The sequence below is a fragment of the Rhinoraja longicauda genome, chromosome 8 (assembly GCF_053455715.1).
Source record: "Rhinoraja longicauda isolate Sanriku21f chromosome 8, sRhiLon1.1, whole genome shotgun sequence".
Lineage (NCBI taxonomy): Eukaryota > Metazoa > Chordata > Chondrichthyes > Rajiformes > Arhynchobatidae > Rhinoraja > Rhinoraja longicauda.
The window spans coordinates 66,724,738-66,744,094 of record NC_135960.1 but is presented as its reverse complement, the minus strand read 5'-3'; the positions used below and the strand labels follow the sequence as shown (position 1 = coordinate 66,744,094).

Below are 19,357 nucleotides of genomic sequence, written 5' to 3'. Positions count from 1 at the left end.
AAGCATTCGTCCTGATTCGTCCTGCCTTTTCGACCTCTCTTACGGAAAAAAACGGAGAAGAGAAGGGCGTTAGTGAAAAGATTGGGGGATTACTTTATATTGAGGCACGAGATGTTCCAATTAATGGCTCCTACTCGGCGAGCAGATTTCTTTCCAGGAAGCCCACAAACAAAACATAGCCAAACTCCCACTGATCCACGTTTGGTACCACGGCTTATTTTACTTTTGCCAGTCTGATATTAACTAGCGCGAAACAACTAACCAAATCTGATGTTCATCAACACGAAATCACAATTAGATTAATTTGTCAAACTTTTATTGTTAAAATATCAAAGATAAATGAACATTTAACATCAAATGCTACTTGTATCAAGCGTACGATGAGGGAAATAGAAAAGCGTGCTAAGTATTGAGCACGGTTTAGATTTAAAAAATAACAGGCAGATTAAACGGTTTCAAACGCTTTCTGAGATTCAACGCCACTAAAATATACTTTTCAATGATTTATGAATTCAAGCACCGACAATGAGCAGTCTCCTTTCCAAAGTTGGGCCAGTTTCTCAACCACTGCGTTCTGTTTAAGGGCTGCATCTCCCCCCTTACGCGATTCCCAGACACACAGGCAAAGTCACCTCATTGTGAAGTCGTGGAATTGACTTCAGAGTTGACAAGTTGTTCTTGAGCAGCACAGTGCCGCTTCATGACATTTAACATTTAACATTTAACATGCCGCAAAACACCTCTGGCGCGACCACGTTTTGTTTTGTGGAAGCTGGTTCTATTGCTGGGGAAAACTCCCAAAAAGTGCGTCTCTAGTCTCAGCGAGATCTTGTGGAAAACGGCGCTTAATACTGGTTTGTATTCCGTTGAACAAGGTCAGTAATCGGGGCGCTTCTTTTCACCGAGGCCGGGTTGCAGACCTGTCTAGGTGCTTTGGGGATTATCGAGTATCACTGGGGAACTGCTACAATCCCCATCCAGCCCAGTCACACTTGCAGTTTGTAATCAGCTGCATTAATTCACAACATGATTTGAATCATTACGACCAGAGATCTTTGGAAACAGCAAAGGTTATTGAACATTTTACAGATTGAAAGACCAGGCTCTGCGGAAGTTGGCGTGTTCACAGTTTGAGAGAGGGCATTGTCGTATCCTGCGAGCACTACAACTTCGGAAAGAGAAAGTGTTCAGTTTTGATCCTTTTGTCATTGTTTCCCTCGCCTGAAACACACGCCTTCAATACTGATAGCCCAGGCGGGTCTGTCATGCAAGCGGTGGGCATACTGGCTAAAGGTAGATAATAGACTCGCTTGGACTGTCAGGTGAGAGATGGTTACATGAGGTGTAATATCAAAAGAATGATACTAGCGATCTTTCACTAGTCCTTCCGCATTTCACAGAGACGCGTCTTCATTCGTGTATTCTATATTTTATTTCCTCTCGGTTTTGGTCAAGGTTTGGAATGGATACATTTCTGAAAGGCTAGAGAGCAACGCGCATTCAAGGCAGAATATAATTTTTCTGCTGTACAGCGGGAAATAAAACAGGTCGGTCACTTTATCTTACTTCTGATCACAGCCAAGTTGTAGGGAGAACCGGTCGGGCTGGGGAAGGAAGGAGAGTGGATGGCTGATGAACGATCCAAATTTCTGTTGCAATCGGTTACATCTGGGGGGGGGGGGGGGGGGGGGGGACGGACGGACGGGACTTTTTTTTTCTCCCCGGGATTGTCAAACTTCCGCCAACTTTTAAAAAAAACTCGAGCAATTAATTGCCGCCTCGTGATAGCTGTCATATTTTATGCATTAAATAGTTAATAAATGATACCACACTGGAGATAAACACTCGCTTCATATAAAGAAACAGGGCAAATGCAAAGCAACTGCGTGCTGCGATTGCAAAACTACTCAATGGGCACCCAATGTCCACGCGATCCGAGGGGGCATTAAACTGCAGATCTGTAATAAAACCCATTTAAAATGCAATGAATATCGACCCAATCTGCACTGAAGGCAAACACGCGTCTCATCCCGACGGTAGATATTATCAGGCAATTAATGCGCGGCTTCGGGAGGCGCTACTCACGGGCTCCGGGCCGCCTGCTGCCGGCTCACCTCGCACAACTCTCCGGGACGACTTCACCTTTATTTGGGAAGACCAGCGATCGCTTTCAAATTGTCCTCCTCTTTCCCGTCCTGCAGCCGAGCCGCCTCCGTCTCAAGGTAATGTTTGCTCTTTCAAGCCTGGCGTTTCCCCACTCTCACTCTCTCTCTCTCTCTCTCTCTCTCTCTCTCTCTCTCTCTCTCTCTCTCTCTCTCTCTCTCTCTCTCTCTCTCTCTCTCTCTCTCTCTCTCCCCCCCTCCCCCCCTCCACCTCGCTATCCAAGTCGCGATTGGCCCTACTTTATTTTATTTTCGAGGAGACGAGGGCGGCTGACATGTGAATGGGTGGCCAGGGCAGGCCAGAGCAAGTAGGAATTTCGAGTTGTGCGATCCGGTTACGCTCTGCTGCCAGTGTACGGCGCAGTGGCGCCACCGTACGGGCAAGCCCTCCCTGCTGAAGTTAAGGAGGACCAGTTGTGTGCACACAGACAGCATCTCTGCTGGTGCTGGGGCTGCTGGGGACAGAGAGCATCGGTGCTGGGGCTGCTGGGGACAGACAGCATCTCTGCTGGCGTGGGGCTGCTGGCGACAGAGAGCATCTCTGCTGGTGCTGCTGGGGACAGAGCAGCATCTCTGCTGGCGTGGGGCCGCTGGGGACAGACAGCATCTCTGCTGGCGTGGGGGCTGCTGGGGACAGACAGCATCTCTGCTGGCGTGGGGCTGGCTGGGGACAGAGAGCATCTCTGCTGGCGCTGGGCTGCTGGCGACAGACAGCATCTCTGCTGGTGACAGAGCAGCATCTCTGCTGGCGCTGGGCTGCTTGTGACAGACAGCATCTCTGCTGGTGCTGGGCTGCTGGCGACAGACAGCATCTCTGCTGGTGACAGAGCAGCCTCTCTGCTGGTGCTGGGCTGCTGGCGACAGACAGCATCTCTGCTGGTGCTGGGGGCTGCTGGGGACAGACAGCATCTCTGCTGGGGCTGGGGCTGCTGGCGACAGACAGCATCTCTGCTGGTGCTGGTCTGCTGGTGACAGACAGCATCTCTGCTGGTGCTGGGGCTGCTGGGAACAGACAGCATCTCTGCTGGTGCTGGGCTGCTGGTGACAGACAGCATCTCTGCTGGTGCTGGGCTGCTGGTGACAGACAGCATCTCTGCTGGTGCTGGGCTGCTGGTGACAGACAGCATCTCTGCTGGTGCTGGGCTGCTGGTGACAGACAGCATCTCTGCTGGTGCTGGGGCTGCTGGTGCTGGGGCTGCTGGTGACACACAGCATTTCTGCTGGTGCTGGGCTACTGGCGACCGAGCAAACGCAGAGAAGCTGCTCCAAGCGGCAAATGCCCCTCGCAAAACTCGTCCATTCTTTGCTTCTGCAGAAATGGACGATGGTGCATCAGTCGCATATTCCGGATCATTAAATAAATCCAGTTGACATCATTGTTGGGGATGAACCGGGCAATAATAGATTACACGCTTTATATTCCGGGGTACTTACTCGCTGTCAAGTAGCGCAAAATAATGTCATAGAAACATAGAAACATAGACAATAGGTGCAGGAGTACACCATTCGGCCCTTCGAGCCTGCACCGCCATTCAATATGATCATGGCTGATCATCCAACTCAGTATCCCGTACCTGCCTTCTCTCCATGCCCCCTGATCCCTTTAGCCACAAGGGCCACATCTAACTGTCGTTAGCTTCTTGAGAACCGTGTTTCAGACTCAGACTCAGACGGTTGAGTTTAGATAGTCAGTTGAAAAACTTTTTTTTTGTAAGCTAAATTATTGGTCAAAATAAGATTATATCCATTGTTCATTTTAGAGATCATGATTAATTTAACCCTTTAAACCCGGTTCTGTTCTCTATTCTTACTGGAGGGTTAATAATGTGTAACTCTGAAATCGCAGGAGTGTATTTATAAAAACTGGACTCTACTTTGTTTTATAATGCACTTTGTCCCGAAATTGAGGCATTAAGTTTTTTAATTTTTTTAATAAGAGTTAGGTAGGAGCCACCTTAAGCTGTGAGCTCTCTTGACTGGGTCGCCCGCACAAGCAAGTAACAAAATAATCCCAGCAAGTTTGGGTTGCCTGGTCGTCGCCGTGGCCAAGCATCGTTTGCTAAGATGTGTCGAGTCCCAAAGTACGGGATTCACCCTGGTTAACAAAGATGAAGAGAAACAACGATGCTAAGGTGCAGTAAAGTGAAGGCTCTTCTGCAGTAGTTTAAAGAGCAGCGGGCTGGTGTCGAATTCGAGAAGGGAGTGAGAATGCAAGAGCAAAAAGCGATGCACGTCCACTTTCCCGGGAGTGGGATTTATCCGTCCGCCAGCCCAAGGACAGCCGGTGCAAAGCAAGCAAACGTTTACGTAGGGCCGGGTGACACATGCAAACATTCGGGTTGAAAAGACAAAGGCGGGGAGCGAATAGAACTGTTGACTTTATTAAATATTCAGTGCTGGCTCCCAGACAAATTTACGTTCGTTCTGATAAATTATTAAAAGCCGACAGCATCTGTCTATCAAGAATACAGTTTATTATTAACTAATTTTACGCGGCAGTGCACTTGTTTCATTTATACTACGCTCCTGTTGAAAAAAATAAAAATAAAAGGAAGAACTAGACCGTGCTCTCAATTGTCTATTTACACCGAGGGGAGAAAGTGGGTGTTGAACGCTTCTCCCTGTGACAGGAATTTAACTCCGAAGTAATGTAGGGGGGACAGTGCGTGTGTAAAGAGAGTGCTTTTCCCACACGGGGTGCATCTCCGTCGGCCTACATGGTTCCAAATAACAACTAGGGTTTGTTTGGCTACAATTTTATTCGCGCCCTTAGTTTTGATCTTTCTGCATCTGTCTTTCTGCATTCTGGGTCAGCTTGTAAACGCGTGTGTGTGTGTGTGTGTGATTGTGTGTGTGTATGTGTGGGGTAGGTGTGTGTGTTTGTGTGCGTGTGTGTGTGTGTGTGTATATTTGTGTTTGTGTGTGTGTGTGTGTGTGTGTTTATATATATATGTGTGTGTGTGTATGTGCGTGTGTGTGTGTGTGTTTATATATATATATATATGTGTGTGTGTATGTGTGTGTGTGTGTGTGTGTGTATTTGTGTGTGTGTGTGTGTGTGTGTGTGTTTATATGTGTGTGTGTGTGTGTGTTTGCGGCATTCAGCGCCTCTATCCAGGAGGCTCAACCAGCCATCTAATCATCTGGTCATGTGGTGTTATTATCTGTAATAAATGCGGGCCGTCTTACAGTAATCAAGCTGATTAAAAATTCTTGCGCGTCAAAGACGGGAAGTGCATGTGGTTGGTGTGTGTGTGTGTGTGTGTGTGTGTGTTGGTGAGGAGGGAGGTGTGCATTTTCTCTCGTGTTATTTCTCTAATCAAACTGAGCGCCGCTGTCCGAGAGAGCCGCAGGGAGAGCCACACGCCCGTGACTACCCCACCCCCTCACCCTCCTCCCTCTCTCTCCCCCTCTCCCCTCCTCCTCTCCTTTCACCTTGGAGGCTCGATCGTTGATTGCAACAACAAAAAAAACCAGAAGTCTGTCCCGGACCAGGAACGGAAGCGAGCAGGGATTCAGGAGAAAGGAGGACAACTGGAGGAGGGTTGATGAGACAACGCAACTAATAATCTCTCTCTCAGTCTGTCGCCGTCAGTTCCAAGGCTTCGATCGTGGAGAGAGAGAGAGAGATATGATCAAAGTGACAAGGGCGGCTCTTGGCTCCTAAACTCGCCCGCCAGCTTCACTGGAAGTTTTATTTTGCATATTGAATCTTTGAAGTAATTTTTTTTTGTTCTGGAGGGTGATAGTTCTTTCAAATAATTTCTATATGAATTGGTGGAAGGGGTGGCCGCTGGAAGGGGAACCCTCTGGAGTATAGTGTGTGTGTGTTTGTGTGTATGTGTGTATGTATGCGTGTGTGTGCGTGTGTGTGTGTATGTGCGAGTCCCACTTTCTTTCGCACCGCCGACCCCTTCTCTCCATCCACCCACATCCGAGCATCGGAGCGGCGGGAGATACGGACAGGGTCCGAGTCGCTGACTGAAGCCTGGCAGCGCAACCTCCAGACCTGGATCCCCTGCTCCTCGCCCATGGACAGAGCCACAACTCCGCACATCCTGCCAGCAGACACTTCCTAGATAGTAAGTTGCAGGGGACGCGACTGGGGGCAGGCGTAAATGTCAGGCTGCCGCGCAGAAAAGAAGGGGATAGAGAGAGGGAGAGAGGGAGAGAGAGAGAGAGGGAGAGAGAGAGAGGGAGAGAGAGAGAGAGAGAGAGAGAGAGAGGGAGGGGGAGAGAGAGAGAGGGGGAGAGAGAGAGAGAGGGAGAGAGAGAGAGGGAGAGACACGGCCTCGTCTCCAGCGAACTAGTCACCTCCAATAGAAGAACGGTCAAAAGTCGGATTTCAACCCCGGGGGATAGCGGTAGAAGCGACAGTAATCATACGAAATACGATTACCATGTCATAAGAAGTCACCTGAGTGTGTCCGAGCTGTTACCACTCTCAGGCGCGTTCAAACGGCGCCGCTCCCACAAGTATTGAAGGGAAAGGTGCTTCTGTCTGTTTCAAAAATGTCCAACAGCTGTCGAGCGCGTTGCAATGTGACAAGTTCGTTTAAGCGAAAGCCTTTTCCGTGATGGCTTTTGGTGCCTCGACTTTCGTTCCCTGCATCCCATTGAAGGGGGTCTAAGCGTGGGTTTCATTCTACAAAGCCTTAACTTTCATCACTGCACTCACAGACACCTGAAATTAATTGCCGCTGGTTTTCAGAGACGTTTAAGTTTAAGTTGTGTGTTTCTGTACATGTGTTGATATCGCAGTGCCTGCTGCGTGTGTGAGAGAGAACACCTTTAATCGAGGCTTCGCCGTCGCTGGCGTTAAGTAGTGACCCGACTTTATTTGAAAAGTTAGAATAGACAATAGGTGCAGGAGGAGGCCATTCAGCCCTTCGAGCCAGCACCACCATTCAATGTGATCATGGCTAATCATTCTCAATCAGTACCCCGTTCCTGCCTTCTCCCCATACCCCATGACTCCGCTATCCTTAAGAGCTCTATCTAGCTCTCTCTTGAATGCATTCAGAGAATTGGCCTCCACTGTCTTCTGAGGCAGAGAATTCCACAGATTCACAACTCTCTGACTGAAAAAGTTTTTCCTCGTCTCAGTTCTAAATGGCCTGCCCCTTATTCTTAAACTGTGTGGCCCCTGGTTCTGGACTCCCCCAACATTGGGAACATGTTTCCTGCCTCTAACGTGTCCAACCCCTTAATAATCTTATACGTTTCGATAAGATACGCCTAATAAAAGGGTCAACCATCGCGCCCGTGTGACCGGTGGAAATGCTTTGTGTTGGATTTCGGGCAAGTCCGTGAGGTTGTGAGGCTCAGTTCTGTCTCCTTTCTTCCAAGATCTATGCACTCTCCGCGGTGACCGGCACTCGGGATCTCCGGCGCATTGGTGGCGGAGAATGGAAATCAGAAGCGGCAGCCCTCGCCCCTTCCCCCGGGACAGCCCCGGGAGGGAGAGCAGCAGCCCGGAGGCACAGGGGCCACCCCCGGGTAAGAAGGTCAGGCTGGAGCCCAACGGTAGCCAGACGGACGGAAGCAGAGCCAGGTCCAATGGGTCACCCGTCAAAGCTCTGGGAGGTAAGGATGCGACTCTGTCAGTAGAGACACGTTAATACTGGGAGGCACGGTTCATCTGTCGTGGTCTCCTAATCTGAGGAAAGACATTCTAGCCTTAGAGGGAGTACAGAGAAGGTTCACCAGATTGATCCCTGGGATGGCAGGACTTTCATATGAAGAAAGACTGGATAGACTAGGCTTATACTCGCTGGAATTTAGAAGACTGAGGGGGGATCTTATTGAAACATATAAAATTCTTAAGGGATTGGAGAGGCTAGATGCGGGAAGATTGTTCCCGATGTCGGGGAAGTCCAGAACCAGGGGTCACAGCTTAAGGATAAGGGGGAAGTCTTTTAGGACCGAGATGAAAAAACATTTCTTCACACAGAGAGTGGTGAGTCTGTGGAATTCTCTGCCACAGAATGTAGTTGAGGCCAGTTCATTGGCTATATTTAAGAGGGAGTTAGATGTGGCCCATGTGGCTAAAGGGATCAGGGGGTATGGAGAGAAGGCAGGTACAGGTTACTGTTACCCACCCATCTACCCCTCCACAGCGTCCCTTCCGAAAGGGCGAGCTCCCAAAGGCTCTCCTCCAGTCGGTGGCCTCCACGCTGCCACCGTGGAGGGTCTGCATCTTGGCCTTCTCTCAATAGTTCAGCAAAGGTGTCCTCAAATCCGCAGAGAAGCCGCGCTGCGTGTGTATGTGTGTGCGTGTGTGTGTGTGCCAGTGGGGAGTGGGGGGAAAGTTTCGCGGAGAGCGGCAGGCAGGTACACCGAGATCAAAAAGGATGGGGCAACTTTCAATTATATAGTCCAAAAGCAGAACGCGATCTTGGCCCAAAGAAGCACTGAAGAAGTGTGTGATGTCGGTTTAAACCGAAGATAGACACAAAATGCTGGAGTAACTCAGCGGGGCAGGCAGCATCTCTGGAGAGAAGGAATGGGTGAGCTTTCGTGTTGAGACCCTTCTTCACGTCCGAAGAAGGGTCTCGACCCGAAACGTCACCCATTCCTTCTCTCCAGAGATGCTGCCTGTCCCGCTGAGTTACTCCAGCATTTTGTGTCTCCCTTTGGCCTAATCCCTAAACCAGGCTAATTAACGTGCCTGATTTATCCACTGTTGATAGGAATTGCAAGTTTTTGGGATTGTCAGATTGGGGTGTTTTTTGGGGGGGGGGGGGAGGGGTAGCTAATTTTTGGTCAATACTGCGAACAAATTAATCTTTAAAGCATCACATTGTCTTCGGACCTTAACTATCACATTCTGCCGAAAAAAAGCTCTGGAACATGTTAGGATTTAGTTGGTAGGAGCACATCCCACGTTACAGTGGTAGTTCCACTGCACTGTTATCTAGATGTAACGGTGAACACGGGTGTAAACCTGCAGCTCTATTTCTGGGGAGGCAGGACGGTACGTTTGTACCTTCGGGCATAGATGCCGCCTCTCAGATTGTTTCCATCAACCCACCTATTTCCACTGTGGACAAAAGAAGCGCAGATGCTTGAATCTTGAGCAAAATACAGAGTGCCGGAGGAACTCAGCGGGCCAGGCGGGCGACATGCGACGTTTGGGGCCGGGATCTATACTTCATTCTCCCCTGTAACCTGCCCCCCTTACCTACTCTCTCTCCCCTGGTGCTCATGAACAGTCACTCTCTATTACACTAGGGGGCATTTACAGTAGCCAATTAACTCAACCACTTAGGAATACACTTTATTTAAGAAAAGAGAAAATCGTCTTTATTCAAACGAGTGGTTTTGCGTGGGATAACATGGGATATGCGACACAGGAGAAGATTCGACCCAACCAGTTCACACTCACGAGAACCCCTTTAATCGTAATCTATCAACCGAAGCTGCCATTCCTATCTCCCTGGTGCGATTATCTACTTAAAAAAAAAAATTGTTACTGAAATTTCTAGGTGACTAGAAATTTCTAGGTTTCTAGGAAGTAGTCTCTTCCTCGCGGGGTAACATTCACTCCGTATCTGAAGAAGGGTCTCCACCCGAAACGTCACCGATTCCTTTTCGCCAGAGGTGCTGCCTGTCCTGCTGACTTACTCCAGCTTTTTTTGTGTCTATCTTTTGTCAAAACCTTCCATCATTCTAAAGACTTCCAGCCTTCTGTACTCGGAAGAGACCCTTTTACCCATGGCTAATTACTTTACTTAGGAAAATCAGGCGAAAGGTTTAAATAGGGTAACTCCTAAATAAGAGGTCAATAAATATCATTGACTCCCTCGTGAAAAGTAATTAAAATCCCTCCTGAATGTCTGTATGATTGGAATATGTGACCACAATATTATGTCTGCTGCTATATATCATTGTTTTGTGAATATTGACAACAAAATAACCTTTTGCCTGGACTGTTCAATGCCTATCCTTCCTTTATATTTCAATATGTTAATTATTCTCTGAGATTCTGCTTCGAAACATTTCATAATTGGCCCTCACAATTAAATTAACCATAAGCTAAGTCAAATTCTGAACAAATGAGGCATTCATTTGATTCCACGACTGTGATAACTTCCACTTTTTACATCAATTTAAATCTTAGAATCTTTTCACTAATTAAAATCAGACAACTGGAACATGAAAAGATTAGGAAATAACATGGAAATGATTTCAACAGAATCACATGAATCGTAAGGAAAGAATTAAACCTAATGTTCCAACTTTTTAATCAACTCATAAAGTGCCTAGGTTAAAAAAAATCGAAACAAAATGTATCAAATTTAATGTGTGAGCAATACGCTGTTAACATTTTTGGAGTGAGAAACCTTGAGCTTACATTGTGTGAAAATGGAGAATGTATAATATTTATTGTTGGTAAATTTATTGAGATGATATGCAAAGTAGGTTAATGCATTGTATGTCATCGATAGAAAAAAAGAGAATGCTCAAAGTCACAAATATCTATGATAAGTAAATTATACGTAAAACCTAGACTAAGGTGACTCGAACAGCATTTGACACCAGCATTGTGTCATATACCTATGTCAAATTATTTCACAGTCTAACAGAATGTGGAAATGTAGTAAAATGTCAAGACTGGGGGCTTACCCGTTTTACCTTGAGCAAATCACTAGGATTGTGTTGTCAACTTTCAGAATTACACACCGCCAGCTTATCGGATCCTATCATTTAGCATCCATTTATATTTCGAACCATATTTTGTTAAACCTATACTGAGACCGATTTACAGGAGACATTATCATCCTCCAGCCGGTTCCGACCAACCTTGCTACCAAATATATCAAATGACTATTCCATTGCCTCTTAAGATTTTAAATGCAAAATAATTGAGCTTTGTGTTACAACGAGAAGCCCCCTTTCAGAACATGAATTCTCCAATTATGTCGACTGGTTGTTTTAAAAAAACTGATCAAAATTAAACTTATTTGTCAAAGGCAAATTAAGAAATGAAAAATTCCAAGTTTACAGAGAAACATATGGTAAAATTAATGAGTTTTTAGTGTTTCTGCCTTCTTGTCTTTTGCTTTGCTAAAGAAAATACACACGAACATGACCAAGATGAATGTGGGTTGACTTGACAGGAATCAGTGATCACTGTTTCACTTTATTATTTTCATCTTTTTTAGTAGCTGTCACCTTAGTTGAGAGTTGAGCCAGTACTTAGTGAGCACTGTCGCAAGAGGTTTCTCTCTTGTAATCTAACTTGCTGAAAAACTGTTGTCAACTTTGGAATTATTTTTCTCTCTCTAATATTTTTAACATTTCTATCTGAATTGTGAATAATCTTGAAAAAGATTGTACGTTTGTGCGTTGAATGATGCAATGGGAGGACAGAATGATCATATGTAGAGATACTGGTAGACACAAAAAGCTGGAGTAACTCAGCGGGTCAGGCAGCATCTCTGGAGAGAAGGAATGGGTGATGTTTTGGGTCGAGACCCTTGAGATACTGTTTATAGCTCAGTTATAACATGTTAATTAATGTTTTTATATCATTAAACCCAATAATGTTGCATGCCCATCATCACATTGTCATTGTATCCCAGGGCGAGAACCATTTCCCAAAACAAAAAAAAAGCATTAACAGTGAGATGGGAATAAAGTTAAATTTAAGGAGATTAATCTCTAAAAAAATGATGCTTTTGGAAATGTGGACCCAATAGGCGTGCGTTTTCCTTTTTTGAAACCGGGTTCCTTTCTTTTGGAAGAAGGCTGTTACTTCTGTTTAAAACGTTGTGGGGGACAACAGGTTTTTGTTTTTTTGCGCAGTGGAATCTCGTGCCAGTTTAAAAATCCAGATCTACTGTTGGATTTTGTGCAGCAAATATACTTGCTAAGTAAATTGTCATCATTTGAAATTAAGAGAAGTAGAAGTATTTTGGGGTCATCCCAAAACTAAAATCTTGGTAAAGCTGTCGCCCCAGTGGCTTTTTGCAATGTTCATGGACGAAGGAAAAGGCCAATGGCAGTCGTGTGTGGAACTGTGGTATACAATAAGGACTGTCTCTGAGTTCTAAACTGTGGTCTGATTACCAAAACTAATGGTGTACTGCTGGAATTAATAAACAAGTCAACGAACAAAATCTTCATCCTGTCAAACAGCGTTAGTAGTGATTGGGTTGTGATCAGACCTGACTCTTTTCGAAACAAAAGCTTGTGTATTATATGAATTCTGTTTCTCTCTTATTCAGGGTCTACCCTGCCAGTGTTTTGTGTGGTGGAGCAGTCTGACAATCCTGTGGAGAGTGAAGGGAAAGAGGAGCATGCTGAATTTGTGCTGATCCGTAAAGACGTGTTGTTTAATCAGCTCATCGAGACAGCGTTGCTGTCCCTTGGATATTCCCACAGCTCGGCCGCTCAGGCCCAAGGTAGGATCCAACTTCCTTGCTCGCTGTTTTGTTCTCTAATTTGTCTGGCAATTTTGTCATTAACTCCAGCATTAGAAACTTGCAGAGAGTGAAAGCAAAAATTGCTGTGGCTAAAGGTTAATCAGCTGGGTTTCATTGCAAATTTAATTATCTTCGCAGTAACAGTTGTTCTCTGTTTATTTGAAATGGAACATCATATTAGTAAAATGTCACAATATTCATATCAACAGGACATAAGTGGTTTGTGGGTTAGAGTTTTGTAATTGTTGCCATATTATTACATTTTATAGCTTCAGAAATCATCCAATAATAATTTAAAGTGGAATAGTTCCTAACTTCATATTTCTTGGTTGGGAAATAAAGTGTCATTTCACTCACAAGATGTTAACATTTCAAGGAGATGAATTTTACAGAAGTTGCAACACAGAGCAATTTGTTTTAATATACTGTTGGCCTTTGCATTGTTCAGGAAGACACTCCGATATTTCTATAAACATATAACAAATCATTTTGAAGTGCAAGGAAATAATGAAACCAAATACTCTGGGCAGATCAGGCTGTTCTCAGAAATCATATTTTCCACCAGTTTAGCATTCATTGCCATGAGAACTGGTCTGTTGGTGCAAAGGTTCATTGTTGTAAGCCTGAATGCATTATCAGCGCCAGACTTTAACACAGGAGCAAACTGTGATTTGGAGTCAGGTAGAGCTTTAGAAACCATTGTACTTACTGCAAAATCTACAGCAAAAAAAAGGTTACACCAATTATACAAATGCATCATCGGAAACTTATTTTGCATTGTGCATATACGTTGTGTTTTTAATCAACTGACTACATGTCAAACTCTCTCATCCGTTCTGACCAGGCCTTAATTGCAATTGATGTAGGTGTTTGTGATATATAATTCATTGAACTGCATTAAGTTGGAGATCACACGTCAGTCTATGCACATCTTGGTTTATTCATCAGCGAAGGGGTTACTCTATATATCTTATATGTGTTCTGTACCGTATCAACCATATCAACCATAAACTGGCTGAACATGCTCAACAATATCAATAATGATGCGAGGAGAGCCTCAGATGATCGAATGCTTTGTTGTATTTTGTATTTAATTTGGAATATGATTATAACTATAACATGCTTCAGGTGGGGTGAGTTTGAAAGGCCTTTTACCTGCTCAAAGCACGGCACTAGTATACTGCGTGTCTGGGGTTGAATTTCAGTCTTGCCTGTCCCTGCATTTTTGTTTGTCTCATCAAACCAGTTCCACGGCATTTAAGTGCTTTACGCTTTGGGTTCCCATCTGGTGCCAGTCGATAGGGGGCCATCCATGTGCATTCAGTCCCAGGCATTTTCAGTGCGTGCTTACAAGTCGGGGAATGAAGGTCTACACAATCAGTTGTATGGGACTGGAGTATTTGGCCTCAGGAGCTTGGTCTACCTGGACTGATCCATGCTTACACTGGGAGCTGGTCGCAGTGACAAGCTCACTGTCCCAGGCTGGCTTAGTCATGGGTTCCTCAGCCCTAATGCCAGAGGATATGGTAGCATTGTGGTTACATCACTGGACTTGCAGCCAGAGGAGGTCTGGACCCCAAATCCCACCATGCATGCCCAGAATGTGAATTCACACACAGTACAAATAAACTAGACAAAGTAATCACATAGCCAATGGATTGTTAGAAAAACATACCTGCTCACTAATATTGTCACCATGTCAACAGCACAGAAACAGGTCCAACCAAGATGCCCCTTCCAAGTTGTTCAAATATTTTGATGCCTGGCCCTTATGCCTCCAAACCTTTCCGATCCATGTACCTGTCCAAATATTTTTAGATGTTGCTATCTACCTCATCTAGCAGATCGTTCCATGTACCAACCACCCTGTGTATGAAAAAGTTGCCCCAGAGGTTCCTATTAAAGCTTTCCCCTCTCACCATAAACCTATACCCTCTTGTTCTTGATTCCCCTACCCTGATAAGACACCTCGGTGCATTCACCCCATCTATTCTCCTCATGATTTTGTACACCTCTATAAGATCGGCCTTCGGCCTCATGTGCTCCAAGGAATAAAGTCATGGCCTGCCCAACCTATCCTTGTAGTTTAGGCTCTTGTATCCTGACAACGACCTCGTAACTCTTCTCTGCTATATTTCCAGCTTAATGGCATCTTTCAATTAGCAAGGTGCCCAAAATTGAACCCGAGACTTCAAGTGGAGCCTCACCAATGTGTTGCACAACTGTAACATAACGTTCCAATTTTTCTACTCTATTCCTGACTGGTGAAAGTCAGCATGCCAAAAACCTTCTTCAGCACCTTATCTACATGTGACACTACTTTCAGGGAACTATGTACTTGTACTTCTAGATCCCCCTGTTCGACAACACTCCCCAGAGCCCTAACATTCACTGTGATGGGTCTTGCATTGGTTTGACTTCCCTAATTTCACTTCACATTTTATCAGAACTAAAGTCCAATTGCCATTCCATGGATCACTTGCCCAGCTGATCAAGATCCCACTGTAATTCTTAATAACCATCTTCACTATCTACAATGCCACCCACTTTGGTGTCATTTGCAAACTGAGTAGTCAGACCTCGTACATTCTCATCCAAACCGTTGATGTAGAAGGCAAACAGAAATGGGCTCAGTGCAGGTGCCTGAGACACAGGCCTCGAATCTGAAAAACAACCTTCGACCACCACCCTCTGCTTCCGACCATGTTGGCAATTCTGTATCCAGTCAGCTAGCTCTCCTTGGATCCCATGTAATCTAATCTGCCAGAGCAGCCTATAATGCAGAGCCTTATCAAACGCCTTGCTTAAATCCATGTAGACTACGCCTGCAGCCCTCATCAATCTTGGTTGCGCAATCAAATTTGCAAGACACAATCTCCCAGGCTCAAAGTCATGCTGACTATTCCTAATCAACCCCTATCTTCTGAACGCACATATATATCTTATCCCTCACAATTCTTTCCAGTAACGACCTGCAGATGTCAGGCTTACTGGTCTATTGTTTCCAATTTTATTCTTTGCAGCTCTTCTTAAATGGAGTTACAATATAAGCCACCCTCCAGTCTTCGGGCTCACCCACATCTAACCATGATCCACATATCTCAGCCAGGGCTCCTGCAAATCCTTCTCTGGCTTCCAATAACGTTCTTGGATTTATCTGACCAGGCTCAGGTTATTTATGTACCTTCATGTATTTTAGAACATCCAGCAACTCTTTGTCCATGATAGAGACTGCCCCCAAGACTTCAACATTAACTTTCCTGTTCCAGAGTCTTCATGTCTTTTTCTGTTGTAAAATCAGGGGAGAAATATTCATTGAGGATCTTGTGCAACTCCACGCGTGAGTGACCACGTTTGTTTTTCAGTCCTATTTTCTCTCTGGTTACCCTTACCTGCCAGAGCAATCTCATGCCCCTTTTGACCTGCTGATTTCCTTCTAAGTATGCTCCTCAATTCCCTATATTCCTCCAGGGATACACTTGATCCCACCTGCCTCGCCCTTCACTCAGGTGCAGAGGAAAATGCATATCTTCAGCTCTCTGTATCTCGCTTTTATCGATGCCCGACTTACTGGGAGTCCCTTTGCCCACAAACAACCTACTCCAAACAACCCTTGCAAGTTCCTACCTAAAAGCACCAAAGTTGGCCATGTCCCAAATTAGAACTTGAAATTGTGGACCAGACCTGTCCTTATCCATAACTATTTTAAAGTTAATGGAATTGTGGTTGATGTTGATGTGCTCATCCACTGACACTTCAGTCACCTGCCCTGCCCAATTCTTTATGAGTAGATTAAGCTTTGCCCTCTCCCTTGTAGGGCCCCATTACATATTTCCTGAAGAAACTTTTCAGAACTCAGTTGACAAATTCCATCCCATCTAAGCCTTTGGCATTCTGGAAAACCCAGTGTAGACTGGTAAAGTTCAAATCTATGATGGAAAATTGGCTTGGTAAATTTGTACATTTTTCCTAGTGTGTAGGATAGTGTTAGTGCGGGGATCGATGTTCGGCACGGATTCAGTGGGCCGAAGGGCCTGTTTTCACACTGTATCTCTAAACTAAACTAAACTAAACCTCAACACATGGCCTCTGAAAAACGGCTGTTCTGCTAGTGCCTGCATTCCTTTTATAAGCCATGAGGAGCAATCACTATTGGACACCGAGGCTGATTTTTAAACCCTCTGCATTGTTCCTCCACTCGGTTGCTCACTTGCAAGGTTCCCCCTTTCCTGGGAAGAGAGTATGTCTGTGGTGTTCGTGACACTGCACCCACCAACAGTGACATAACTTCCAGTTATCTCCCCCGTTCAAGAACAATTAAAGATGGACAGCAAATGATGATATGATCCACATTCAGTGAGCGAATAAAGTAATTCATCGAATATGGTTTAAAAATACAGTATGTGACTAATATTTGGTGGCATGAGACCTGCAGATGCTGGCTTTCAAAAATAAAATCACATTTCAGAAGCTTATGCACTTTCGATAGCGCGACAATTTCAGGCCCACCTTACTCACCATTGTCACTTTAATGATAATGCAAGTAGTTTTATTGAAATCGGTGTTATATATTTAAAGTTATTCCCATTTTAAAGTTTAAAAGGAGGGGAGGGGGAGGGGAGAAGGTAGGAGGGAGGGGGGAAGGGGGGAGTGGGGGAGAAGGGAGAGGGGAGGTGGGGGTTGAGGAGTGAGGGGAGGGGGGAGGACAGGATGCTGCACCAATGCAGGAGAGGTTTGGGCCCAACGGGTCCACTTTGTCTAGTATTCATTAAATACACAAAGTGCTGGAGTAACTCAGCAGGTCAGGAAGCATCTCTGAAAGATATGGATAGGCTGTATCTCAGGTTGGGACCCTCCTTCAGTCTGACCCAACCCGAAATGTCATCTGTCCATGTCTTTCAGAGATGCTGTTTGACGCATTGAGTTACTCCAGCACTTTGTGTATTTAATGAATATATGGCAATGTGCATCAGCTTCTAAAATTTGGTTAGATTACAGGATACCTTTCTGACACCTACCAGACGATATGTTAGATAACGTTTAGTATTGGGTGGGATGATCTAGTGCTGGACCAGTTTTGTTACGCTTTCTCCTGAGGCTTATTTTGCATGGTGAGGGAAATCCCTTTCTCCCAGCAGCCAGTCCAGATGCTGCACAATATCACAGGTTAAATTTCTGACTGGAAGTTGTGCATAGTGCATCGCCAGATTGTAATCAATCAGTGAGAGTGGGATAGCCTTTCAGAGCACAAATTTCCCCCAGTGTTCTCCTGTGAGGTGTGGTGCCTTGCCTGAGTGAGGGGACAGGCAGCATCCAGTGTCAAAAGCGCCCTGTAATCAGCAATTGAGGGTCCATTGCTTGAAGAAGTTCCGCAAAAGGGCGGCACGGTGGCCTAGTGATAGAGCTACTGCCTTACAGCGCCCTAGACCTGGGTTCGATCCTGACTACGGGTGCTTGTCTGTACGGAGTTTGTACATTCTCCCCGTGACCTGCGTAGGTTTTCTCTGAGATCTTCAGTTTCCTCTCACACTCCAAAGACCTACAGGCTTGGTATAAATGTAAAATTGTCCCTCGTGGGTGTAGGGTAGTGTTAATGTGCAGGGATCGCTGGTTGGCGCGGATTCGGTGGGCCGAAGGGCCTGTTTCTGCGTATCTCTAAACTAAACTAAACTAAAACAGGGAGACCTAAGGTATTGTATCCTTCACACACAAATTCCGTACTCTTACCACTCTCATATTGCACCTATCCAAATACTTCCTGAGACTGTACGAGATTGTTTATAAACCCAAGCTTAGAAATTGGATTCCACCATTTGGGTGGCAGAGTGGCACAATGGTAGAGCTGCTGCCCACAGCGCCAGAGGCCCAGGTTCAATTCTGATTACGGGTACTGTCTGTGCAGAGTTTGTATGTTCTCTCTGTGATTGAGTGGGGTTCTCTCCGGTTGCTCGAATTTACTCCCACATTCCAAAGACGTGCAGATTTATCAGTCCGTTGGTTTCTGTAAATTGCCTCTGGTGTGTAGGGAGTGGATGAGAAAGTGGGACAACATAGAACTAGTGCAGGGGTGATCGATGTTGGGCAAGTACTCGGTTTCCATGCTGTAACTGTCTAAACTAAATGTCTGGTGCTCCATAACATCATTGGATGTATCATCAGTGCCGAATTGGGTTTCTGAAAGTAATGTTAAATCGGCTGCGCGTAATTGTGCAGGTGTGTTGGTGCAGCCTCCTTGTCCAAAGAATGCAGTAAATCATAACCTGTGTGGATCCTGACAGGAGCACATCTAAATTGTTCCAGCTGCTGCCTCTTCACCGTGCATTATAATTGTTATGGTGGAGAGTTACAGAGAGAGCACCAAGGCCCTTCCAGAGCAGATTTGTGGCAGTGAATTAGATACAGGAGACGACGGGGAGCTCAGTGCAATAAAGCAATTCCAGAACAAAATATCATGATCCCTGGATTTATAACATTGATCTCCATAGCACCATAAATGCTGAATACTGCTCTGACACACTCACGCCCGGACACACAAACATAAATACTGAATACTGCTCTGACACACTCACGCCCGGACACACAAACATAAATACTGAATGCTGCTCTGACACACTCACGCCCGGACACACAAACATAAATACTGAATGCTGCTCTGACGCACTCACGCCCAGACACACAAACATAAATACTGAATGCTGCTCTGACACACTCACGCCCAGACACACAAACATAAATACTGAATGCTGCTCTGACACACTCACGCCC

General features: G+C 45.4%; 1 protein-coding gene across 1 annotated transcript in view; it reads left to right on the top strand.

The window, feature by feature from the left end:
* The first annotated feature begins 7,570 nt into the window (after window positions 1-7,570).
* Window positions 7,571-19,357, top strand: part of satb2 (SATB homeobox 2) — a 205,688-nt gene continuing 193,901 nt past the window's right edge. The window contains exons 1-2 of the mRNA XM_078404577.1: window positions 7,571-7,748; window positions 12,395-12,571. Of these exons, the coding sequence (XP_078260703.1) occupies window positions 7,571-7,748; window positions 12,395-12,571 (355 nt within the window). The remainder of the gene's footprint in view (window positions 7,749-12,394; window positions 12,572-19,357) is intronic.